Source organism: Zonotrichia leucophrys, chromosome 1 (assembly GCF_028769735.1).
Source record: "Zonotrichia leucophrys gambelii isolate GWCS_2022_RI chromosome 1, RI_Zleu_2.0, whole genome shotgun sequence".
NCBI lineage: Eukaryota > Metazoa > Chordata > Aves > Passeriformes > Passerellidae > Zonotrichia > Zonotrichia leucophrys.
In genome coordinates this window covers 41,580,578-41,607,903 of record NC_088169.1, presented here as the reverse complement: position 1 = coordinate 41,607,903, position 27,326 = coordinate 41,580,578, and the positions used below count along the sequence as shown (strand labels likewise).

The 27,326-nt window shown below is 38.6% G+C and overlaps 1 protein-coding gene and 1 long non-coding RNA gene across 8 annotated transcripts in view; both read right to left on the bottom strand.

Moving 5' to 3' along the window:
* UGGT2 (UDP-glucose glycoprotein glucosyltransferase 2) overlaps nt 1-13,005 on the bottom strand; it is a 76,969-nt gene extending 63,964 nt beyond the window's left edge. For 4 of the 7 annotated variants that reach the window (XM_064712549.1, XM_064712568.1, XM_064712559.1 and 1 more), the window contains exons 1-4: nt 12,800-13,005; nt 10,768-10,850; nt 2,710-2,840; nt 1,469-1,581 (exon numbers count right to left, since the gene is read on the bottom strand). In XM_064712549.1, the coding sequence (XP_064568619.1) occupies nt 1,469-1,581; nt 2,710-2,840; nt 10,768-10,850; nt 12,800-12,957 (485 nt within the window). In that variant the 5' untranslated portion in view covers nt 12,958-13,005. Of the gene's footprint in view, nt 1-1,468; nt 1,582-2,709; nt 2,841-6,300; nt 6,409-10,032; nt 10,278-10,767; nt 10,851-12,222; nt 12,629-12,799 lie in introns of those variants that run through there. The other 3 variants (XM_064712585.1, XM_064712578.1, XM_064712594.1) reach the window with 3 other exon arrangements.
* Nucleotides 13,006-20,675: 7,670 nt separating this feature from the next.
* LOC135450841 (uncharacterized) lies at nt 20,676-24,686 on the bottom strand. Its single transcript, XR_010441168.1, has 3 exons — nt 24,619-24,686; nt 21,892-21,990; nt 20,676-21,259 (listed from the first exon to the last, which is right to left on the bottom strand). It is a non-coding gene; the product is annotated as an uncharacterized LOC135450841 (long non-coding RNA).
* Between the last annotated feature and the right edge of the window lie 2,640 nt (nt 24,687-27,326).

Below are 27,326 nucleotides of genomic sequence, written 5' to 3'. Positions count from 1 at the left end.
GGAACTAACAGTGGGAACAATTACCTGAACATGTCAATGTGAACATGTTCTTCTCAGAGTCTAGCTCCAGGTACTCTAAATATCTGAGTGACACAACTACTTTTGGAATGGTGAGAAGGAGGGAAAATTTATGAAAATTTTGTCCCTCCATCTCTGAATGGTGTGACATGACTGACTGCAAAGTTATTGAAAATTGAAGACCAATCAAATAAAGAAACTTTACTTTTGTTGCAAGTTCTTAAGATTTCTACAAGTCTATCTCCCTCAATTCTAAATAATTCAGGATTCTACTGTTTATTATTGTGATTTTCCAGAACTTTGTAAATTTGGAAGTAATATCTCCAGAAAGGAGAATGTGCTGAATCCAGTTAATTGCTTTAAAAGTTTACTATATTCAGACATTGCAATAAAATGTTATGGTCTTATGATGCCTTAATATATGGCCATAAGAATTCAACAACATATAAAAATACCTGTATTATATCTTGGCTTTTATCTAGGAAAAACAGACATTTTTTAGACATTATTATTTTTTAGAAGAATATAACTGGTGAAAATGGGACACTGTAAACTAGACAGAGTTGTTTTTACAGAAACCTTGGCTATTGAATAAACAAAAGACAATAATTTAGTAGGTTGTCATTGTATCAATGGACTTAGAATACACCACAAATCACACCTGTAGAATACAAAATTATTTTCAGAAGCAACCGAGCCCCAAAGAGACAAAAATTTATAGGTTTTCATGGTTCCCTCCCCAATTTATATTTGACAGAAAGCAAAATCCAAGAAATATACCCTACTAAATAATCTTTCAGCCCTGCATATCACCATGAAGTAGCTGAGGGTATGAACACTAATGTACATCATGGTGACCATTGCAGGGAGAGAAAAAAACAAAAAAAAACTACACAGAGGTCTTAAAAACCACAAAATAATATCTTTTTTAAAACTGAGATTAAACATTATGCTTTCATTATTCTGTTACTGGTGTTTTGATAGGCTCTACGCATTTTATTTCAGAGCTCAAATTAATTCTACAGGACAAAACCTGCAGAAAGGGCTGATATGTAAAAAATCCAGCAAGAGGGGAGGAAAGGTTATACCTTTCTATGCCCTGTCTATGAGATAGACTACTCTTCTACTCCTGTGCCAAGCCCCTGTATGCCAGATAACATCAATTGCAGTGACACTGATTATGAAGTACCCTGCTGACAGACCTGTGTCAGACATGTGAAACTCTTAGTTTCTATAGAAAAGCACACTGTAACTTAAACCTGACTACCCCATGTTTAAAAAAAAAAAAGGAAAAAATACAAAATTGTCCATATGATTAGAGGATCAAAGGTCTATGATTTTATTTTAAAACCATAGACCTACTCTACTTTGATTCATAACTGATGAACTCTACTAATATTAAGCTCCTTGGTAATCTATTTTTCCTCTTAAATCAGATCATTATATTTACCTCTTAGTAGCCTTCTTCAGCAGCTTTTTTATTTCATTAGTCTTACAGGTGTGCTTCTCATGGATAACCACAAATGCACGGCAGCCTTCTGGTGGAGGTTCATCAGCTGCAATCTAATATTTCAACAATTATACTCAACCAGAATGCTCTGATTGCACTTAAACTCACATCCCTTTGATTAAAATAACTCAACAGCTGCCATTAAGCTGTATTTCTAATTAAGCCCGTTCAAAAGTGGGTACATGTGGGGGGAAAAGAAAGAAAAAGAAAAAAATTAAAAGATGAAGACCCTATAACCTTTGTGAGGTGCAGTCTATTAAATGCAGTCATACTCCAGAAAATGAAAAGTAAATTTATGTTCAGTAAAGCCAGGACTAAGAAATCATCTCCACAAGCTAAAATCACAGCCTGTGATTCTCACTCTGAGATATTTTTAACTTTGGTTGTTATCAGCAATCATGTTAAAATTCGAAGATTAGACTTCTAAACCAATAAATATCAAACAAATAATGTCAATTTTTGATATTGTCTTTCTCCCATCCCCTGCCTTTTTTAAAAAAATCTACTCAGCTATTCCAATATGAAGTGGAATCATGTGACTGCATGTCAGTGAGTCTGGATTCACCAGCTGAAAGGTAAAAACAAAAAGACATGAGTCTGAGATTATGATATTCCTCCAGAGAACACCTGCAAAACTCCCCAACTTTATTACAGCTTATTACCTTTCAGAAATATGGACTTCTCACTTTATCCTAAAGGTGGCATTGCCAAGAGGAGGAGTAGCAATTTTAGGTTTAGAGGCACAGTGAATTTGTCCTCTCACTTTTTCATTAATAAAGGCAGTTTTTCTAATTTTTCAACTTTTTACATACTAAAACAATGAGAAGGATGACAAATCCACTAAATAGCAAATATAAATTACCTGAAGTTACAGAAATGTCCTACTCTAGAAACCTCTGAATTCCCACAGCATTATTTGGAACAATGCAAAAAATCCCCATGACTTGATTTTTCAAAAAATGAACAACTGCAAAAAAAATCTACCCTGAAGGGAATGGTATCCATACAATTGAACATGAATATTTGATCCTGCCAATATAACCAGCTTATAAAGCATCACCTTTATCACATTTGATTCCAAATAATACTGGCATATATTTTACTGAACTGTAACAATGAACATTGTTTAGCCAAAATACCTCATTCAATCATGTACCAAATATATCAGGCAATACTGTCACCTGCTGAAACATCTGAACAGTTGGAGAGTAAGCCCGTATGGAAAGTGCAAACTTCAACAGATTGATCTGCAAATTGGATAAAAATTGTCCTGCTTTCTTCAAGATTAAATTGTAATAGGAGTACTCTGAATCTGTCAAAGAGAGAGAAAAAAAAGACAAGACAAACTTTTAGTATTTAGCACTAAATGATGTGGCATATCTACCTACACTACATAACAAGCCAGCATTAATGCCAGTGCTGCTTGGCATTCAAAAATCTTCAGTGTTGTTCACTAATAACTGTTTCCTTTCCTACGAATCCAGAGGCCTAATGACACAAAAAAAAAAAAAAAACCCAACAAAAGAGAGCTCAATAGCACTAGTGAATATTGAAATTACTTTCAGCAATAAAAAAACCCACTCAAAAAACCTATGTGGTGAGGCCTGAATAGAGCATTATTTTACAAATAATTTCCTAACATAAATATTGAGCAATAAAAAAAACCCACTCAAAAAAACCAATGTGGTGAGGCCTGAATAGAGCATTATTTTACAAATGATTTCCTAACATTTAGTTTTGAAACATTCCAACCATGCAAGTTACGTTAATAAAAATCTTCTAAAGGTGCCATTCTTTGGGCTACTCTCACATATTCTATTTCTTCCTTAAAAATATATTATAAACCAGAGTATGAGAATGGATACAACATGTGAAGTAGCTTCCTCGCTCCCTGCATATCTTGCATTTTCAAAGTCAAAATCAGGACTCTGAGTAAGAAGGTAGGTGGATGGTGTCTGGGAATGACAAAAGTGATAATACAGAACATTGGTTGGAAATAATTAACCTTCAATTCTTATTCCATAGGCATACTCAATTTTCATAACTAAACAGCTTCTATCGTCTCGTTTTCTTCTTTACAACCCTGTCGTGGCTGAAAAAAAAATCTTTTGCTCTTAAAGCCTCTAGTATTTTCTTTCTGCCTTCTCCCCCTTAAAACTCATTATTTAGAAATGCCAAGTTTGCTGTAATTCCCCAGAAAAAAACACTAACATTAGAAAAGTACATAATCTGCATTTCAAGAAAGCTCCTTCCAATGAATTCTATGTGATGTCCTGATTTCAGCAGAGGTAGAGGTAATTTTCTTCCTAGTAGCTGGTACAGTGCTGTGTTTTGGATTCAATATGAGAATAATGTTGATAACACACTCAAGTTTTAATTGTGGCTAAGGAGCACTTACCCTGAGTCAAGGACTTCCCATTTTCCATGCCCTCCCAGCATAGAGGTGCACAAGAAGCTGGGAGGGAGCATGGCCAGGAGAAGCTGCCCTGAACCGGCCAAAGGGTCACTCCATACAATGGAGTGTCACACTTGGTATATAAACAGGGGAGTTGGCTGGGAGTTGTCAATCTCTGCTTGGGAACAACCTGGCCACCAGTCAGTGAGTGATGAGCAATTGCATTGTGCATCACTTGAGAGAAGTTTTATTCCTCTCTTTTTCCTGTTGTTATTATTATTATATTTCAATTTATTTCAATGATTAAATGGTTTTTACCTCAACCCACAGGTTTTACCTTTTCCTAATGCTCTTCCTCATCCTCCTAGTGAGGACAGTGGACATGTGCTACTGAGCTGCTGGCTGGGGTTAATCAGTGACAAAAAATCGTTACTGTCTCACATGAAATTCAATGGATGAGAAACCTATCTATGTTCTCTACACCTATACATAGCCTAGCAGAACCCAAATGGCAGCAAAGCTGGTGAAAGCTCTCAAGAACAAGTCCTGTGAGAAGCAAATGAGGGAGCTGGAGATGTTTAGCCTGGAAAAGAGGAGGCTCAATAGTCTCTGCAACCACCTGAAAGGAGGCTGTAGCCAGGGTGGGGTCAGCCTCTTCTTCCTGCTAAGTACTGACAGGACAAGGGGAAATGTCCTCAAGCTGTGCCAGGGGAGGCTCAGCTAGGACATCAGGAAGAATTCTTTCACTGAAAGGGTGGCTGAGCATTAGAAAGGGCTGCCCAGAGAGGTGATGCAGTCACCATTCCTGGAGGTGACTGGATGTGGCACTTGGTGCTTTGGTTTAACTGAGAGTGGCAATCAGTGAAAGGCTGGACTCAGCCTTGGAGATCTTCTCCAGCCTTAATCATTCTATGATTCTAAATGAGATAAATTTGGCTTCACACATTCAAAACATTGAATATAAAAATTTGGAAGCAACAAATCCTTCCAGATTAAAACTTTTTTTCAATAACTGTATTTTCAAGTTTTCTTCAAATTATCTCCACCAAAGTAAAATTAAATTTGAAATTCCTGCCTTTCAACTTGGCCTAAATAACATCCTAAAGAGCCATTAAATATGTAATTCTTAAGATACTACCTTAAAATATTTTTACCCCAAGTCTTTGAATTTTTTGTTTACAAATTTTATCTGTGCTTTCACTGGTGTATTTAAAATAGCTGACATTTTCTCCTGGAAGACGATTATGACTACTATGATTTCAATAAGTAAAAAAAAGATGTCTTTTAATCTGCCTTCAAAAATGACTGTACAACATTGACAAGGATCTATCAAATCATCCACTCCTACTACTTCAACTTTTATTAACACTGTTGGCTTCACTTAAAATACAACTGTACTTTGAACTTCACCAAGACACATGAATCCATGCCAAATGCTATGAGCTATCTAATGTAAACCAAATTTTTAGAGTTTATTACACACACAGAATCACACAGAATATTCTGACATAAAAGGAACCCACAAGGATCCTCAAGTTCAACACTACAGTGAACTTAAGTGGACTCTAAGCCTGATGGATTGAATCTGTGACCTTGGTGTTATTTACCCTCATGCTCTAACCAACTGAGCTAATTTCAGTTAATCAGAACTATGGTTTGAGCATTGCAAATTATTTTCACATAGTACCAAATCCTTTCAATTTGGTACCACCTGCCCTGCAAGCTCATTTTAACATTGTCAAAAGAGTACAATTCATAGTAAGGTTCTTATTTTGTTACAGGGAATCACAAAGAACCAGATTCTTCTGGTTATAAAATCCTGCATGGCAGCATATTACTACTAAATAATCAACAAAGTCAATTTAAAAGTAAATAAGAGACCACATAAACAGGACACGGCTCCAGACTGCAGACATCTGAAGGCACATGTATGAACTTCACATCGGCAAACTGTCATCCCAGCCATGTGAAATATTGCCTAGCAGCCAACAAGACCTGAAAAACTCACTCTGAAGATGCCTTAATTTGTCTGCTGAAAAACTCTCAACTATTCCTGTAGCCAAATTGATTAGACTGACTACAGCAAGAACTGAACAGCCAGCAAAGCAAACACACACTTAAATGCTGCCATTTCCTATCCACAATTTACAGGAGTATCTTTTATCACAGGCAAGTTAAACATAATTAAAAGAGACAACCAGGGCAGTCACAAAAGATAAGACAGTATTATAGCACAGGTCCTCAGGCCTCATGCACACGCAGCACAAAGTTAACCTGAATATATGCAGGTTACCCACAAGAGAATTCAAAGGAGGTAGGGAGAGTAAATGTAAGGGACATCATTAATCAGAAGAACACAGTGTGCTGGAATAATTACTTGGTGGGATGGATGGATGAGGATTGTTCCAAGTGCATAGATATGAATATCTGGATCTGCAGATCAGCTAGGGAATTGGAGATCTCAGGTAAAAGCAGTTTAGGCAATCACTGGCCAGTCAAATCTCTGCCATCCAAGCAAGATGCCAGTAAAGAGGGAGTACTTTATTTTATTGCATTATGAGTACAGAAATCAGTTTGTGAAACTGATTCCTCTCGAATCTTTAAGGTTTATATACATATAAAAATACTTTTTAATTTAGTTGTGAATAATGTGTAGTCTTCTAAATTGCAAAAAATAATTTGCATGACGGTTGTTTACATGAAATATACACTTACATTTTTTTCAGAGAAAATTGCTTCCATAGAGAAAATATGTTTACATGTTGGTTTTGTTTTGGTTTTTAATATATATTTATGAGGCTGCTGAAAATTCAATATATAAACTGAAGCACTTGGGAAGACAGTAAACACTCAAGTGATAATTAGTCAGCAGGGAACTGGCTACTTACTTTCCCTCAGTGATCACAAATTAACCTTTAAGGATAAAAAAGCAGCAGCAAGTTAAAAATGCCATCTTCAGTGCCTTTTAAGTGCTGGTATTAGTATGAAATTTTAGCAGCTTTCATTTCTCTGTAATATACCTGCAGCCCAAAATAGCATCATCTGCCTTTCCTAGTATTTCACAAGCCTGGCAGAAAATATGTTGCGCATTAAGTAGACAAAAACCATGTTGTCCAGGTTCCCTGAAGACATTAATTCAATACAGTGTATCCCACCACCAACCTTTTCATATTTTCCATATGTTATAATCAAGATGCTGCCCAAGCTGATTTGAGTTCATATTAAAAAGGAAAAAAGTTAAAACCACCAAATACATCACCAGACTAAATGTTTCACCAAATTCTGTGTAGATAATTCCTACCAAATCCATTAAACTGCTACAAATATCACAGCTAAACAGACCATTAATAAACCTAATTCAGTAATGCTAAATATTTTAAATTAGCAAATTAACAAGAGATGTTGATTATTCTAAATTTAAAACAACAAGTAACAAGAATTTATTTTTAAAAAAACAGATTGAAAATAATCCAAGGGAGGATTTAGAAAAAAAAGCAAGCACTTGATTTTTTAAGTTGCCTTCTAGCTTTAACGCTTTACAACTCTTCTGAAACATTAAACTCTATGTTGGGATACAAGTCTATCATTGAATTCCTTTATACCAGATTTTCAGCTTCAAATCTAGGAATTCTTTAGCCTTTATGAAAATGTTTCCATTTAGAAAAATAAACAATGCTTTCATTTCCTGTTTATTCATCCTGTCTACTCTTGGCATCACTGGGAGAATAACTGAAAAGTCAATTGTCTCAACCAATCCTTTTCCAGCCAGATCCTTTAATTTACTGAAGCAGTTGTTGGTACATCAGTTTTAACACATCATGACCATCCCTCTGCATCAGTCTGTCTTGACATGCAGCAGTTAAGACAGAACTCATATTCCACACTAAACAAAAGACCAACTTCTCCACAAACATTATGTATTATATACCTCACTAAACTGTGCTACTGCAGTCTTGCAGTACCAGATTCTTCACTCAGGCCAAGCAGTTCCTTGTAAACATCTAATGCAGACTTCCTGTTCATGAAGAGCATCCATTTCCTTGGATTAAGACTACCCCAACTACAACTCAACTTTTAGGAAAGCCCCTTGGTGCCAGAACTTCAAAATTTCCTGTGTTATTTTTATATGTGTGTGTTGGCCATACAGATAAATATGCACATCAACAACTCAATATACCTAATTAAAGTAGTATTTTAGTACAGTCTCAAGGTTGCCAACTGCCAGCATCTAACAGTTCATTGGCATGATAGGTCATGGAGACCATCCTACTGTAATTTATTTATTCTCAATCACTGAATTTATCCAGGTGAAGTAGGTGTTTAAATAACAGCTAATTTCAACAGACATCTGTGTCACTAATAATAAATATCATTAAAGCTTCAAACCCCTTGGGAAGTGTGTCTAAACAAGCAAAAAAGAGATGTCTGATAAAAACACCCTGACACATCATCTAACACAGCAGTCCTATCTCAAAGCAATACCAATTGCATCTAAACCACTCATAGAAAAAAAAAAAGTAAGTTAAAAGTGACTTCTGGAGGTCACCTTATCCAAACTGTTGTTTAGATATATAATTTCAAGGCCTTACTAGGCTGCTCAAGGTCTCATGCAGTAGAATTTTGAATTATCTGAATTAATAGGTTCCAGAGGCTCCTGGAGCAGTGTTTCAGTGTTTACCCAAGTGGCAGAAACACTTTCTCTAATATCTAACCACAACTTACATAATTCAACTTCTGCCCTTTGCATTTTTTCATACTGCTATGTACCTTCAGGAAGGGCCTGGTTCCACTTCCTTTGAATATTTCCCTATTATGAAACTGCAGACATGAGGTCTCTCCTTACTCCTTCTTTTCTCAGGTTTATTCACAGCTCTCTCAGCCTTTCCTCAGAAGGCTGCTCCACCTCCCTAAGTACTGCAGAGATCCTCTCCTAGATTTGCTCCAATGATGGACTCATCTTTCTTTTCACAGGGAGCCCCAGCATGGCCCAGTACTCCAGATTCAGTCTTACAAGTGCCTCATACAGTGAACAAACACTTTGACTTGTTGGCTACCCTCTTGCTGCTGCAACCTGGCACATAGTTGGCCTTCTCACTGCTTGCAAGAATCCCCAGTCTCTCTCAAAAAACCAATTCTAGTCAATCAGCACCGAGATTATGCAGTTGATGAGATTATTCCAGCCCATGTGCAGGGAGTCTGTAAAGTGCTCTTGCTGAATTTTCCAGCGTTTCTGTTGGCCTGTCTCTCCAGTCTGCCAAGGTCCCTCTAATTACAGCCCTACCTTCCACATTCTCCTCCCAGTTTTGTGTCATTCCCAACCTTGTGCCACTATCCTGTGGGCTGAAAAAGACCTTAAATGGCATTAGTCAACAGCACTTGCCTCAACAAATGCTACTAGCAGCTGACCACAGGTCAAATTCTGCACCTACTTCCATCTTCCATGTCCCCGTGCCTTATACAGGATGGCTTTTAGCAGCATTCACCACCTGGGCATTTTGTTCTCAGTGACTCTCTGGTTTTGCATATACTTCTGACCATGGTATATTAATCTCACAGTAAGTTTGGGGTATTTTTTTCATTTTCCCAGTTGATACTCTATAATTAAAATCACAGCTCTTCGTACATTTTCTGCTTTGTACTTTTTCTATTCTAAAGAAACAATGAGGAAAACAGAGGTAGACACTGAAGTCAAACATCACATTTTACTCAATATAAAAGCACATCATGGAATCAAGAGCAGCAAAATTTTGTTTACCATGCATGTCCCTGTTCCCTTCCTAGTAATCTTTTAAGTCTTCTGGCTGCTTGGGGCACTGCTGAGCATTCAAATAATGTTATCAGATGCACATTTTAAAATTGTATCCAGTCAGTCACAATTGCTGAAACATGTTGTTTCTCAAGTTTTCTCTCCCATATACAGCATTTTTCATGTACCTGCACTTCTCACTGTCATTTTCAGCATGATCTTTATACAATTTGTTAGCTTATGACTAATAATTTAACATTCAATTCCCCTCAAGCCCCTTCCAGTGGCAGTGTTAGGTGCTTGCACTCATGCCTAAAGACTTGTACTGTCCTGTAAATAAAGAGCAGAATGAAGCAGCCTTACCTTGTTTTGAAGCCTTTTTCACCTTGTTGATCTACCAAGGAGGTCTGATACTGCCCAACCTGGTGTGAAGCCCCATCAGTCTCCCAATTTTTCATTATCATGCACATTTCTAATAAACTTCTCTCCAACGTTTCTGCTGGGGTGGCTTTTTGTGTTTCTTCTGATGGATTTTATGCTTTGGTCTTCTCCCCAAATTTCCAAAAACGTAATATTCTTCTGTCCAATCATGCAAGGCTTTTTAAGTCCTATTCGGTCAGTGAGAAACCTTTATTCTAAAACATCAGTATTGATGCTAGAAAACAGTCTCCATGTATGAGTAAAAGCATTAAACTCTGGTAATTGTTGAATTTTTCCTTCAGCATTACCTAGCATTCTCATTTTAGTTATTTCTGTGATTTTTTGCCCTGCAAGCACCCATCCTACAGGAAACATGAAGTCTCATTATCCTATAACCTCTTGGCAAGTCATGTAAGCAGGCAGATAACTTTAATCTTTACACTTCTGTTCCATATTGTAAGAGCAGTTCAGTCCACCTTGTCTTCCTTTTTTTGTAAACTCCTCTGCAAGTTTTGCTCTTAGGGGAAAATATGCTACAACTTTCTGAAAGAAACCTACTCAGTAAGCAATAATGGAAGAGTCAGGCTTGATCTGCCTGGAACTAATTAATGTGTTGTGTCTCAAAGTTAAATACAGCACAGGATAACATATTAAAAACCAGCATGCTGTTTAACTTACCTCCTTGCTTATAAACTGTTAATTCCCGCACTGTTTCCAAGAACTGCCAAAACTTCTCATTACCATCTTCTGCAATAAATTCACTGTTTAAAAATAAAAATTAATTGTCCATAGGTTGATTTTGTCCAAAAATGTACCACAGCAAAAACCTTCAGTTGTTCAAAATAATAAATACCCATCAGCAACCAAACATTAGATATCCAATGAATAACAACCATCTCCAGAGCATAAACACTGAACTGACCTGTATTTTGGTCAAAAGATATTTTGAACAAAGCACTATCATCCAAACTCAACCATCAGAACTGTAAAGCATGCAGACTGTTCTTTTATTACAGAAAAGCCCCAAAATGTTCACTTTATTCTTCCACAGATATTCCAATATACACTTATAAATGAAATCAATTCAGTACACAGATTTTATTAAATAGTAGCTAACTATACACATAAGAACACACTCTCTGTCAGGTTATAGTTTTTCATTAAATTACAGGCTTTCATCAATGACATCTCCTTTGCATGGAGGGAGACTATCAATCTTTGAAACACTTTCAAACATGGCCTAATCCTTACAAACCATAAAAGGTAAGGTTTACTTTATTCTAAATAAGGTTTACTTTATACTAAATACCACCCTTCCATTTTTTTTTTTCAAACTGGAAGAGGCAAAATTGAGGTTAGATACACATTAGAAATTCTTTACTGTAAGGGTGATGAGGCACTGGATCAGGTTTCCCAGAGAAGCTGAGGATGACACATCCCTGGCAGCGTTCAAGGCCTGGCTGAATGGGGCTCTGAGCAAACTGGTCTAGTGGGAAATGTCCCTGTCCCTGGCAGGGGGGCTGGAACTGGACGGTATTTAAGGTTCCTTCCAACCCAAACCACTCTGTCATTCTGATTTACAGGTAACATTTCTAAGGTTTGTGGTTTTCCTTACAGGAACATCCTGCTTATGTCTACCAAAAAGTTCCATTTGCTAGCATGACTATATTGTTTTCTAATCTTTACTTTGGAAGTTTGCCTCTTCTTTGATTACAGAAGCTTGCAGTGCTGCCCTCCATGAGTGTTCTCCAAACGGCAGCAAATAACTTCAAAAACAAAAAAAATGTAAGCCAAATGGGCAGGGGAGCCACAGGCATCTAAAACTGGAAAACGTTTTCCCTTTCTGTTGTGAATCACAGAGTGGTTTGGGTTGGAAAGGACCTTAAAGATCATCTGGTTCCAATCCCCTTCTATGGGCAGGGACATCTCCCACTTGAGCAGTTTGCTCCGAGCCCCATCCAGCCTGGCCTTGAACACTGCCAGGGATGGAGCACCCACAACTTCTCTGGGCAGCTGTTTCACCACCCTCACAATAAAGAATTTCTTCTGTACATCTAGTCTAAAGCTGCTCTCAGTTTGAAGCCATTTCTCCTCATCCTCTCACTGCATGCCCTTGTAAGAAAGGCTCCTTACCCATCCTTCTTGTAGGCTCCCCTCAGGAGGCTGAAATTAGGTCACCCCAAAGCCTTCTCTTCTCCAGGTTGAAGTTATGATTACAACTTAACAATATCTTTCAAAAGTATTTCACTGTGTTTCACTCTCACATGTTCACATCTACACTATCACCTTTACAATCAGTTTAATTAACGCGCAAACTACTTGGGGGCAGACGAGGATATCACCCAGTGGAAGGCAGGGATGGTGTAAAGGGATGGTGTAATTGGCCCATTACATATCCGCGACCCAGCGACCTGCAAAACGCCTGAGCAGGGTAAATGCGAATTTACACTTGTGCAGCTCCCTCACAGCGTGGGAGAGCCTTGCCAGCACAGTCCACAGCACTTTCCGAGGGCAGAAAGCAGTTCAGCCTCACAGCCAAAATCTACTTGAACACACCCTCCGACAGAGAGAAACGCTGCCAGCTCTACTTCCCGCTCAGCGGAGGGAAAAGGGGGTCCCTCCGCCCTCCTGCTCCCCAGGAGACAGCCGGGACAGGGCGGTGCTGGCAGGAGGAGCAGAAGGAGAAAGAAGAGGAGGAGGCTGCACGCACCTCGCCTCCAGCAGCAGCGGGGTCGCCGGCCACTTCGCCGCCAGGCGAGCGGTGACGGGCTGTGAGGAGGAGGCCGGAGCGGTGCCGCAGGGGCACGGCCGGGCGCCCAGCAGGGCGAGCAGCAGCGCGGGCGGCAGCAGCGGCGCCCAGCCCGCCATGAGGAGCAGCGGCGCTCGGGGACGAGCAGCGGCGCTCGGGGACGCGCAGCCCCGCACGGGCCCGGCGCGCGCCCCGCCCGCACACCCACGCCGCTCTCCTACTGGCTGCGCCGCGCCCTCGGCGTTGCGCTATTGGTTAGCGCGGAGGCCAATCAGCGACTGACGGAAAAAAACCAGGGGGGCGGCCGGCGCCGTGACACGCGGCGCCAGGAGCGCGCAAGCGCAGAAGTGGCGCTACCGCCCCTCGCTGCCCTGCAGCGCGTCTGGCCCCGCCCCATCTGCCGGCATCGGGCAATCCCGTTATTTTTAAATTTTTTCTTTTTTTTAGGTTTCGGGTTGTTTAGTGCAAGCGTGTGATTTACGTAGGGTGCCCTAAGCTTGGGTGGCGCTGGCTGCAGGAAGGACATGGCTATGTCCAAGGACAGCAGCCGCCTGCGCTGGCGTTCCCCCAACCTCCCGCTGACCGTGTCCTGGCGGGCTGCTCTCCCTCGGCCTTTGCTACAAACAGTAGTAAAAGTTTTACTCTGGGTGAACAGTTTCAGACCTAATATACACATACAGTTGTTCCTCTGAGAGGAAGGCATTTAATTTCCCTTTCCTCCAAGTTTTCCAAACCCACTTCTATTTCGAGATGCGTTTTGTTTACTAGCTGCATTTTTTTTTTCCTCAAGAAGCATGAGTTTCACAGGAACTCTGCCTCTATCTTCTGCCTAGCTTACCTTGGAATTTCCAGACTCGTGTTCTCTAATTTCTATTTTTTTTTCCGTGTTCAAAATCTCCGTAGTTAATTCCATTTCCTCCACAAAGCTGCTACATTCCCTCAGTTTTTCAGACCTAAGACAGGGCTGCCGCTGCTGGGGCTGTGTTGTAAGATGCTAATACAGACCAGCTCTGCACAGCTGTTCATTGGAGGAGGAACCTCCCAGCTGTGTTAAAAATAGGGGGTATTGCATTTTCCAAAATGTGACTCATGGAACTCGAAGCTGAAACCTGGAATGACTCATGAAACTCAAAACTGAAACCTGGAATGTGTCGCTGCTGCATACACTTTAATTTCTTTTGCACACAGTTATCTCCTAACTGGTCAAAGTTGCTTTGTGGGTGGTGGGAGCCAGTGAGGGCATAACTCCAGAGAGAAGCCTATATATATAGCTTTGTGTGTATATGTGTGTATATATATATATATATATATATATATACTTTGTATGCATACACACACACACCTATAGATATATATATACACACATACAAACATATGTATACTTTGTATGGTTAGTGCTCATCTCACACTATGGTACAGAAATTTGCCAGTACTTAACATGCTTCTGGGTCTTTATAATGTCAAAGTACGAAAAATACCTCCTGAGGATCATTCATATATAAATTCAGGCTAAGGCCTTTGTGGTTGATTTTCTTTGGACTTATTCACACAAATTTGTGCTGTTGTAAGACCTCAAATAATTTCCAGCTACCACTGTGTCACATCAGTGATACTGACTTTAATCTTAATAGGTTAAGTAAACCTTACCTAAAACTCATAGTGCAACCTTAATACACCTCTGCAGAAATAATGAAAACCACAAGAAATAGAATATCTCTGTTTCTCAATAGAGATAACAAAATTCAGCATCTTTTCTATGGAGGAGGACTGTGATACACTAAGCAACTTGATTCTTTCCTACTGACAGTTCAGGAGATGCTGCTGCTAACAGGGATGGCATGACCAGAGTACTGTATGGATGAGTAACTTTGGTTCCCTTGTCTTCCTATGCTGATAACCCAGGTATGGGGCCAAACTCTTCCACTCATAGAAAGTAAGTGCACATGGGATGAACTGATAAAATACACTTCCACCATTCCCTAGAAAAATTCACAGCAAGTGTGAATTTACAAAGTTCAAAATGCTTTTGATGAATGTAGAAGAGCTCATGCTAGACTTTTTTTGCCATAGCTGGTTTATATTGACCATCTACCAAAAAACATGACAGCCCAAGTAATCCTATGGTTAAAGGAGTTACAAGTTGCTTTTTTTATTTTTCAAGCAATACTGAGATGTACATAGCACTTTCCCCATGTATATACATTTATCATGAATTTTTCATATCTCCATGTGATTCAATGTGATGTTGGATTCATCCACCTTTCCCTAATCTATCAATTGCTTTTCTATATATAGTTGCTCTGTTATATTTTGTTTTATATTGATATTGAAGAGCCTGCTATTGTACCTTAAATGTGAACTCCTAAGCTTGTACTTTTTTCATCTTGAGCTGTAACAATTTATGATTTGTCATACAAGAAGGTAAATAAAATGTTGGCACTGGCAATGGAAATATAACTAGCTTTGAATTCAGTGGCAAGATAAAATGGTAGCTCTGAATCAAAGGTCTGATCATTAGTCTGTGGTGAGCTACAGAAAACAATTAGTCCACTGGTTTTCTTGGGAAAAGATCCTTTCTGCTTAAATACAGAAACCTCTGTTAGACAGAAAGAGTCTCTCTTCTGAAATATCTCTATCTCACATTTAGGGTTATTGTTTTATTAGGGACCTTGAATTTATGACCATAGATAGGCAAAATGAAATTGGAAGAGACCTCAGGAGCTCTCTAGTCCAGCCTCCAGCTCAGAACAAGGTTAGGTCTGAGGTCCAGTCAAGTGTTGAAAAAAAAATCCAAGGCAGGCACCTGCACAACCTTTCTGGGTAACCTAATCCATTGCTTAAGATGCAGTTTGGATTGCTCCTTGGAAAGAAACACCATGTTGTAAGAGAACATTGCATTCCTTATAAAAGCTTTTGCATATTTATCAGTTTTTCTTTTGCTTTGGTACCTTAACTGCATTCTAGCCATGAAGAGCCAGTACATAACTTTAAAAAAATCTGTTTCTGTATATTTGAGAAAGGCAGATTTTAATCTGTTAAGCAAAATGCAAACCTAGAAGTTGGAGAGCAGATTTAATCTTCATTTCTACAGCAGAATTTTATTTAATTATTTCAAATAATACTTGGTCATTCTTGTACATACATTCCAAACATATGTGTGTGTGTGTGTGTGTGTGTGTGTGTGTGTGTGTGTGTGAAAAAACCCCTTAGTTCTCTGAAACCATTTTTCAGCAGAACAGAAAAACAATTAGACTCAAAATTTAAAATTATTCATATCGCAGCTGTGCAAATAGGAATTGATTATCATAGCAGTTTCAGTGTGAACAGAGGGAGTGATTAATGAATGCCTCTCAGTAAGATGCAAATGTTTTGTAAGTCACAGTAAGCTATATCTATTTTATAGAAACAGTAGCAATAAGTAAAAATAAGTCGAGCTTCATCAGCGTATTCAGTTAGCTGAAAATAAAACTTTATTTTCCTTACAGATTGAAAACAATTTTCATGGTGAAAGGCTCTTTCTCCCTTACTTGGAGGTGATGTAAATGTCAAACACCACTCAAATGATATTCCTGTTACATGGTCATTTACTGGTGGCCTCCTGAGCAGAAGCTCCTGACAGTAGCAGTAGCTCCTTTTATCTTGTGTAAGACTGGAGGCCAATCTCTTCAGAACCTGTCAAAGTCACTACTCTGACAGGCATTTGAGGTGTTTCCCTGAAAAGACTAAGGATGCTGCACTGCATCGATTTTTGCCCATGGTTGTTTGATTAGCATATCTCAACATAGTGTTATTCTGGAGCAGGCCATGCCAAATATATTTCATAGTCTGTTAAGTTTTCATTTTGATTTACAGGGATGGGCCAGTGAAAGAAGAATTGATGCAGAAGTAACCTAAGCCTGGTTTTAACAGCTCACAGTATGAGCTCTGTGGCAACTTTCTAGCAACGAGAATTTATGCTCCTTTGCCATGCCCATGCATACAGCTGCAGTGATAGTAAATGGCTTGCTGCCAGCATGCTTCTCTTTCCAGCTTTTCCTGAAAAGAAAAAAAAAATGAAAAAGAGGAAAAAAAAGGAAACTGAAGGAACATTTTGCTTTGTGAAATAAACATAGGAGTTACAGCCTCTTATTTAAAATTATCCACCTCAGAGATCTTTAGAATATACTTCCAGGTCAACAAGCTTCCTACAAAACGTTGGGCATGTCTGTACTGTGTAGTGGAGAACAGTAGAATGGTTGTAATGGGGAATGCAGCTCCATTTGGATTCACCAGATCAAGTTCATAAGCAATGCCACTGCTCTGCTGTGCCACCAAACAGTGTGCTTGTATTGATTTTTGTATTGCCCTGGCTCCTACCATGCCAAATCTGAGCAGCTAACTGCACCAATGGAGAAAAGTAGGGCTTATCTACAGTGTTGCATGGTTTTTTTCTGAGTTTGTCTATGCTAAATCTTAGCTTATCATTCATGGGTCAAGCTCATCATGTGGAATGAGTTGGCACTTCTGATGCCAACTAACAATCTGATAGGTGCTCTTAATTAATCTCTTATTTACAGTAGGCTGTGAGGTTCTTGGGTGTTGAAAAAAAGTACGTTTTTCCTTCTTTCTCCACTTATAAGTTGTGAATCTATGTACTCAGTGAAAGGAGCACAGGTAATATGCTGATGATATATAATTTAGCTTAAAATGTACAATAAGGTTATTAAATCAGCATTGCTGATAATTCAAATAATAGCCACATACTTGTATTTTAGACCTGATTTGTCACATGCAACTGTTTGGGAGAGTATAACTTCAGAAGATAAAATATTTATAAATAAAATGCACGAAGTTGTGTAATTTTATATTAATTGAGAAGCTGGTATGTGCAATGAAATGCCTCAGGACAATTCTGGCCACATAGTGCCACACCAGCACCAAAAGAGACTTTCGTGTGAAGGTATAGGTGTATTCACTGAGAAAATACACCATTTCCCAGAATAAGGTAGTAGGATTTGAACTGTAGGCCTATCATGTAGGCATCAAAAGGTGCTATGCAAGGTGGAAAATATAAAGATAAAATGTACCTGTACAGCAAAGGATATCAGTGATTTTTCCTTTTTAGTCAGATCAGCGAGCAGAGTTCTGAATCCCTTCCAGAATGACTAAAATAATGTAAATTGGGAAATTAGCCAGTGAGTCCTGAATGTGCACTCAACCAAGTCACCTTTGACAGAAGCGAGGACTGCAGAACCATGATGCACTGTCTACTTAAAGCCAAGTGCAGTTTTTCTTTGAACAAACTCTTCTACCCTTTTTAAAATGGGTCAGAGTTGCAATTGTATTTCCACCTGCTCAGGGTGCAGACTGCACCATCCAGAGTGCTCCAGTGATAGCACACACTGGGAGGCAGGGCTCTGTGACAGCAGCTCCTGGCTCAGGCTGAAGTACAGACTCAGCAGAAACCATTGCCTTGCAAGGTGGCATGGGCTCATTGGAGAGGCAACTTGTGCAGTACTCTGTGTTCCTGGCTCTGCATGGAGCAGCACTTGGGCCACAGCAGAGCTGGGTGCCAGGAGCAGCTGGTTTGCAGGATTTGTGTTACTGAGCACCTGGCGGGACAAATCTCGTGTTTATTCCTCATTTCCCATTGAATGACTCATTAGTGCACCTCTAATGCAGGAACAAAGACTATAATGCACTTTTTCAGAGAATCACAGATACATAGATTAGTTTGGTTGGGAGACATCTAGTACAATCCCCCTGGCATGGGCAGGACCACCTTCCACTGGATCCGGTTATTCAGTTCCCCATCCCCACAGACCTTAGATATTTCCAAGGATGGAGCAACTACCACCTATTGTCCAACCTGTTCCAATGTTTCACCAAACAAAAATGACTTTCCAAATCCCTGTGCATTTTGTTGTTTTAATTTCAGAGTGTTGACATGAAATTACTCCTGCCTTTTATGTGCTGTGACTCTTGACTGGACAAAGTGCTGAACAGCCTGAGGTGACTTTGAAGCTGGTCCTGCTTTATGCACGAGTAGAGCAAGCTGGCCTTCAGTGCCCTCATCCAGCCTAAACTATGTGGTGGAATTTGGTGTTCTACTTATACAGAACTTGCTTAGCATTGGTAGCTACAGTTGCTGAAATTGTAAGTTCCAAGCTGTGAAATTTCACCTAAATATTTTGAACACGTTATGGTCAAGTAAAAGAAGACCTCAGAGACAGTTAAAGTCAGAAGATATGGAAATAGCAATCATCAGCAGAAGCTGCATCCTTAGAGAGAAGGAGAGAAATGGCCCATGTGGAGACTGTGAAGGGTCCCAAGGAAGGACAGGAAAACCCCAGTCAGATTCACAGAATCATGGAATGATTGAAGTTGGAAGAGACCTCTGGAGATCATGTAGTCTCAACCCCTGATAAAGCAGGTTCACCTAGAGCAGGTGCACAGGATCATGTCCAGGCAGATTTTGAGTATCTCCACAACCTCTCTGGGCAGCCAATGTCAATGCTCTGTTGTTGCTATAGGACACGAAAAAACACAAGTGCACACGCTATTCTCAAGGTGAAGAAAAAGGGGAGTTTATTTTCTGACTCTTAACATTTATAGTTTTTCAAGGGTGACAGTGGATTGGAGGGTGACAAAGCCATCTCTCCAATGACACTGGTCAAACCAACAGTCTATCAACTTTCTCTTCCTTCATAAAGGAATGCAAAACAATGAGTGATTTACAGAAAGTGTGTGAAAAAAGTTCATTACAAGAATGTCGACATCAGAAGGCTTAGAAAATCTTAAAAAACCAGGGTGACACTCTGTCATGCCCACAGTAAAAAAGCTTTTCCTCATGTTTAGATGGATCTCCCTGTGCTTCATGTTGAGCCCCATGCTTCATCATGAGCTTAGTATTACTACTGGTCCAATCAGTTGCATAAGGGGTGGGAAACTTGTAAGGCTATAATTGCCCAGTGATTTCTTTGTTCGAGGTCCTTTTTTGGGGGCATCCAGCTTAAGCTGTAGCACTGTTTATAAAAGGACTTCAAAGAAGAGTCTCTTGTTGGCTTATTGGTCTAGTGAAAGCCTCGTCAAAGCTGTTACAGCGGCTAGCATGTGTAATACTTGTAACAACTGTTCTGTGACTCTTAAGTGTAATTTACGTTAATTACAATTTGTGTAGCTAAAGCGAAACAGAACAAGCCGGCTGCTTTATTGTGTGAAATATGATGGATTTGTTTCCAGTGGAACAAATTTCAATGCTGCTTTTCTGGTTTTGCTGTGTCCCTTCTATTGGTCTGTACTTTTGTTAATGTTAGAGGCAGTCCAGTAGATGAGTTTCTTGTTTCTCAGGGGTCATTTCAGCTCACTTCCCAAAGTGAAAAAGAATATTTACGGACAAGTAATCTAAAGCTATTTTTTCCAGTAATTTATGCTAAATATCTTTAGAGGGAAGATAGAAATATTACTTTTGAATTATGTAAATTAATATTTTATGTCCTTTTCAGTTAATCTGAGTATATAAAATTTTCCGTTTTTATGATTTACACACAAAGATAATTGCAATCTATTTTGTGAAGGCAGCTTTAAAAATCAACGTAAAAAATAACAGTTACATGTAAATGAAAGAGAAGCAAAAAGTGCAGCCACAAGCTATTACAAATATAATGAAAGTGAATTTATTGTTCAACATTTTTATGACCTTCTATTTTTAAACCATTAAGAAGGTCCTTCAAGTTTAATCCAAACTGGAGAAGACACATTCCCATGCACATATACATGATTTTCCAGGCAAATTTATACTAACAGAACACTGTGAGAATTAAGGCTCCCAGAAGGAAAATAAAAATTATGATTCCCATATCTCTGAAGTCAGCATGCTGTGTCCATCAATAAATTATAAAATATGTGCTTTAAAATGTTCATAAACCATGGAAAAGTAAGGAATTACAGGTTTTTTTAGCACTGGAACATACACATATAAATTAAATTCCAGATTTGTAGTAGCTTAATATATTTCTTTTTCTGACCCCAGCCGGTCCAAAATCCAAGGAAGTGTAGTCCCAGAAAAAAAAAAGAAAGGAGTCACTGAACACTTAAATGAAAAGTTGTGGTTTATATCTATATACAAGGTGATTAAAATGTGCATATTTCTGGAGCTTTGCACCTGTGTATTGAAGTGATTGCACATAATTAGCAATATGATTATCGAATATGTTTTCGCATGCCGCATATAATTAGACTTACAGAAACACACTACATTTAGAATATTTTAATGTAGATAAACTTTGAGGGAAAAATGAAGTGTTGTTAAAGAAAAGTAAATTGTTTAACCCCTGATGTGCCAGCTGCTGCCACCTCTATCTCCTGTGTCCTTCTGCTGGGAAGAGCAGTGGGATGAGCTTTTCCCCCCTCTCTAGCACTGCAGCTCCAAATTGTGGGACACTGATGACACAGAAAGGAGAAAAAAAAAAAAAAAAGAAGGCAACAGGATTAGTGCTGGATGAATGCTATCTTGATGCATCCTCTTTTGAATAACTTTGTCTCTGAAATAAAATTATCATTCCAATTTAAATAAAATGGTCACAATTCTATGTGATTAACATATGGTAATCACGCAGAATTAACACCCAAACTAAGGGAAAGTGAAATGATAGGTCTACTCTGTGATACTAAAGAATGAAAAGTGAGATCCTGCCTGCCGGATGCCCCAGAAATTTTTTTCAAATGAATCTTTCTAAGAATCTTTTTTTCAAAAGAAAGTGCAAGCTTCTATTTTCCCCTCAGTTTTGCTACCAATTTGGGATTCCTAACCACTTTATTAAAGGAATACAATTATAAAATGTCTGGACAACTTGCATCCTACTATTTCTTAGCAGTTGGGAGAAATGATGATAATTGTGCTAAAAACATCTGAATTTAGATAAAATACATTTATAGCATGTGATTTTTATGTTATAAGCATCAATTAAAATATTTTAATGCTTGTCAATTCTCAGTTATGCTTGCACAAAACCATGGAACAGGGTACAAGTTTGTTAATTATTTTACAGATCAGATTCTGATATTTCACTCACCATCAATGGTCTGTAAGCCACAGTGTGACTACACTGCTGTGGACAATCTCTGTCTTCTCTTAGCAGTGCAATTCTTATTCTATTCCAGTTTTTCTTTTGCTACAAGATGACATGCAGTGTTGGTAGTTTGTAGGTACATGCTTTTCACTGAACCACTTCAATGTGAGGTGCCCTTAGACCCCTTGGTCAAACAAGCTGCTCTGACCAATCTGTATTTTGATTGCCTTTTTCTGACAGCTGAAGAATTATTCCCTTATTTTTTGCCAATTCTTAATCTGAACACTCCAGCAATCTTCACCTCAACTCTCCCTCTGAGTTTACAGTTTATTAATCTGAAACCTGTCACAGTGTTGAACAATTTTTCTTTCCCCTCATATTTCTTACATGGTCACTGGTCTGTTACAAATGGACTGCAAGGCCAACAGATAGTTCTGCTGTGGCTTAGGAGAGCTATTTTAGTCTTGACATTTGCTACCACAGATTGCCATTATAGGTTAAAATTCCTGGCTCTCTGTAATGGTAATTACAGTTCCCAACATACTTTAATCCAAGACCATAAGATAAATTAGTGCCAGAGATGGATGTCTCAAACCGAGACTTCAAACTAAGTATGAATGTCTAACCTCTCACCTACAGTGCTAGTGACTTTCCTGTGTTATGACTGTTGTAGGTTGGCCAGATTTGAGGTAATAGGAGTAATTCTGCTGCAGCCTCAGCTGTGAAATAACTTAGATCCCTTCAGTATTAAACCTGAATTCCTCTCGCCTTTTCCAGAAGTCCAACTGCACTTTTTACTGATAATGGGACTAGTATTTCACTGATCTTGGGAGGGTAATTTAAAACATAAATATTACCATTCCTATATATTATGAATACACAAAAAGAAAATATTAAATCTTTGTATGGCATAAGTTAGGGAAGAACCACTGATTACATGCCTTTAGATGCTTATAGAATGATAGTTAAATAAGAAAGAGCTAAGAAAAATCCCCAAAGAGGACGACTGAATTGTTCTAAAAATTCTTATGGCAGCACATTAAAAAGTGCAGTTCTTGAATTTAAACTTCAAAGGGTGCAGGTTCAGTTTCTGAAAAGGATCCAAGAAAGGTCTTGTATGAAATAGTAGCAACGCGGAAAGTGATAGCAGTTCTCAGCTTGCTAAGGAGTTGGAGGTCAGTTATAAAAGAAAGGTTCCGACTTGCAGGCAGCTGTGAAAGCCAGATAGGGGTGCTAGAAGTTGAGCCTGATCCAGGATTTGCCATGTTTGTTCTTCAGTTTTCACCTGTATCCCACAGAGATCAGATGAAGGACTCAGAGATCACGTACTACAGAAATCTTTTTCCATCTTGAAGAGGGAAAGTCCTTGGAAGATTTTTTTGTTGTTTCTGTTGGGGCTTTTTGGTTTTGCCTTTTGGTTTTGATTTTTTTTTTTTGTTTTGTTTGGTTGGCTTTTTTTTGTATTTATTTATTTTTAATTTTTACATTACACCGCAAAGACTGAAAAGATTAAAAGCAAAAAAAAAAAAAGGAGAGAGGGAAGGTCTAGAGGAACATTTCCAATATTATTTCAGATTTTTTTCTCTGAAGACACTAAAGTTTCTAGACTACACATGGAGCTGTGATGGAGATTTGGATCAAGATAGGCTATGTCTGTCCATGGCATATCTAGAAGTCTGTTTTGAAGGAAAAGGCAAGATATGGCTTTCATAACTTTGAAAACCTCAGTAATTTCACTTCTAAGCACAAGTAGAAGTGCTCAAGATAAACTGATAGTTGGGCAAGTGACGTTTGATGGGCCCCTGCAGATTAAGAGCACCTGAAAGGAAGCAAAAGGCTTTAGTGTGATGGTGAGAGTAAGAAAATGCTTCTGTGATGCATATCACCAGGTGGCAGTATTACACAGTCTTGCAATTCCTATCCGGTGAGGTATGAGCCGTTGGGGGCTCCTGGTGGGAATGTTGGTAGGGATATTAGTTAGTTTTTGTTAGGCAGGAGGAATCATGCACTAATGTCAGAAGAGCTCTGTCTCTCTGTGTATTGACCTCCCCGATCAGAGAGGAAGCTGCCAAATGAAAACTTTGTTGTTGACTGCTTAGACAGGCTGATCTTTAAACAAGGGAATCTATCAGGTGCTGCTAAACTGTTCTTTACTAGGAAAACCAAAACACCATAAGAAAATGCAGCAGCGATATCTTTCACATGGTTATCAGAGTGACTGAGTCAGAAGCATTTCCATTTGGACACAAATGTAGAAAAAATAAGTGCAGATGTGGTGCAGGTGACATGCCTTTTATCTGTAATAAGTACCCAAAAGGTTCTCTGCACTCTAACAGTTACATAATAACTATCACGGGATTCAGAAGGCTGAGGGCTGGAAGGAATCTGTGTGAACGCACTTAAGTTTTTCTATGCACAGAGCTAAAATGAAAGAACAACTCCTGTGTCCTGTGAAATGCTTTCGTCATGCTGTCTCCATGTTGTAGATAGCATACACAAACACTCTGTGCTTATTGAGTTTACATTTAGGGTTTGGGATTACAAAAACCCCTATGTTTACAGTTTGGGATTACAAAAAAAAACCACCCTGCATTTCATTTCTGCTTTCTCCTTTTGGCTGCTCATCATTTGATACTGCATCTTTCAATAATTGGAATATTTCTCACTTCATAACGTCATTATCTTGCAAAGGTTCCATATTGTCAGCTCCTTATTGCAAGAGTTTCATACCTCCTTGACGGTTCGCATAGGCAGCTCGTCAGACAAAGCACTAACTCTTCCTTCTCACAGTAGCCAACCAGCTCCAGATCCCCTTTCAATTAACCACCCCACTCTTTTATAGCACTCTTCTTCTCATTGGTTACAGCTGTGGCCTGTTAAAGTCAGGCCTGCTCCTAATCTTTAATAATTAGCCCAGCTGCAACTCTTTAGAGGTAAGATTACTTTCTATACTACCTTTATTTTCTTATATTCTATCCCCCTACAACTTCACTCAAAGTATCTTCCCACTCCCTGACTCTATTTATGACCATGTCATGAAGCCACACTCGTCCTTTGAACGGCCACAGCAGCCAGATTAGCCTTTCGCTAATTTGCTTAGCATCGTCCTTGTTCCAGTTGGGATTATAGCTGAATTCCAGCAAGGCTCCCTGAGTGCCTCTCCACTGTCTGGGCAGTGGACTCCAGTAAGCCCATATGCAGCCTTACATGCCAGAGATTTTCTTTGCTAGTTAACACACTATAACTTCAAGCTGAGTTTTGAAAGTGTAACTCAGTTACGCCACAGTACAAAATGCAAGAGGGTGAACACAAATTTTTCTGGCTTAAATTGAAACCTACAAATGTTCATCAGTGTTGTCTCCATTAGTAAATTAAACATGCTCAGAAACTGTCTTGGCTACTGACACCAAATAGAATGACATGGTCTGACCTACACTGAAGCTACAATCTTGGTCACTGAGTGCTGGTTGGAAATGCTTTCTGGAATGGTTGACTTCCAAATTCTATCCAGGAGTCATTTAGAAGGTGCTGGTTGGCACATACCCAAACATGGTTAGAACATTTGGTCATTCTTTATTCTGCTAGATGGAGAAAAAAAGATGACCAAGTTTACCTGGTAGAAAGGGAATCTGCCTTTAAATTTCTTGTTATTGGCATTATCTAAAAAATATAGCTCAAAGTTTTCAGATATTTTCTGGTTTTGGGAGACTACCTTCACAACCATTGTAACCTAAATAGAGGTATTGAAAGGTATTCGTTATATGAGGAGTTATATGGTTGTAAACAAACAAATAAAGAGAAACACTACAATGCTGGAAGCAATTTATGATGTTCCAGTTGTCCAAGGTCAGCATCTTATAGAGGTGGAATAATATAATATAAGCATAATAGCTGCAATATAGCAATATAGGATAATAAAACAAAATATAGCTGATCCTTTCTCTCCTAAGGAAAACATGCAGCAATTTGGTATAAGGAATGACTTGCAGAAGCACCTGCATGTGGACTGGCATATATGAGACATTGGCTGAAAACATTGTTTCTGTAGTGGTTGCATTCTGAGTAAAAGAAATTAAAGGTGGTCATAGCTAGAAAAAAATTATTATATCCAGAAAAAGAATAGCAAGCAGGACAAGTGTAAAGTACCAACCCTTATGCTGAATTACAACTTTATAAGAAGAAGGACTGCTGGCAGTATGATGCATAAATTGTTTTTACAAGGAAGAATAAGGCACTCAAGGTGCCATTGAAATGAAGGTTTGATAAGTGCACATATTAGAATTTAATCTAATCCCTTTAATAAGGGAGGTTTACACTTTAAACATCAAAACAAATTAATCCTAGACAAATTACTGGAGTTAGCACTCATTTATTAACAATTTCTGTCCTCATGACAAGGGAAACACCTGGGACTTGCTGCATGAAGAAAAATTGGTTTATTGGAAGTCTCAACTGGCTACAAGTATTGAAACAGCTCAGGTCAAGCAGTGATAAATAATTTAAAGAAACCAGTATGAGGTAGGTGTCACTTAAATTTTATATTACCAGATCTATTAGATGTTAACCTTGTCAGACGTGTAATTGCTAAATGAAATCATGTTTTTATACCTTTGCTTCATAAAATATCACTTGCTTACTCATGCATTTTGCACAAACCTTGATGTTGGCACTGACACAGTTTCACATGCCCATTGTTTCTGACTAGCAAGTACTATATTATCCTTTAAAATATATTGTAAGTATGCCAATTTTTATTTTTAGCAAATTGGAAAATGTGTTGAGTGTTACCTGGGAATTGGCAAGGACAAGGGACATACTGTGTTGGAATTCTGAAATATTTTTCTGTGCAACACTTTTACATATTAGCCTGTTTCTGGTAGAAATGACTGCAGATTTGGTATGTAAATTTTAACAGGTAAAGGTATTCTGCCTAAAATTGTTACAAGGAACAGGTCATTCCAGTACTATTTTATTTGAATGCTTGGTGGGTGAACTCTGAGATATCTGCTGTCAGCATAGGATCTTAGAGAATTATGAAAAAAAAGAGAAGAGAATCCTAAGTCTTACATGTAAGTGTTTTATTGTGAAATTCACAAAAACTACAATGATTTTGTAAGATTATCTAAAAATTAACTTTTAACTGACTTTGGATTTTCCTTGTAGCTAAAGTCTCATTGGAGGTTTATAGATCAGTTATGTTTGAAAGGGAAAATGTTGTGATTGAGCATTGTTGGCAACTTTTAGGGCTTCATTTTGAACCCAGTCATGATCCCATTAAATCAATGGGAACACTACTGGTTTCAAAACGACCCTTTTCATTGCTTCATTGATGCTAAGGAGTTACAGCCACGGACTTGCAAAGAAGCGAAATGATTTTATTAAAACTTAATCCCACAGGGACTTGCACAGAAACGTGGACCTCTATAAAGAGAACATAA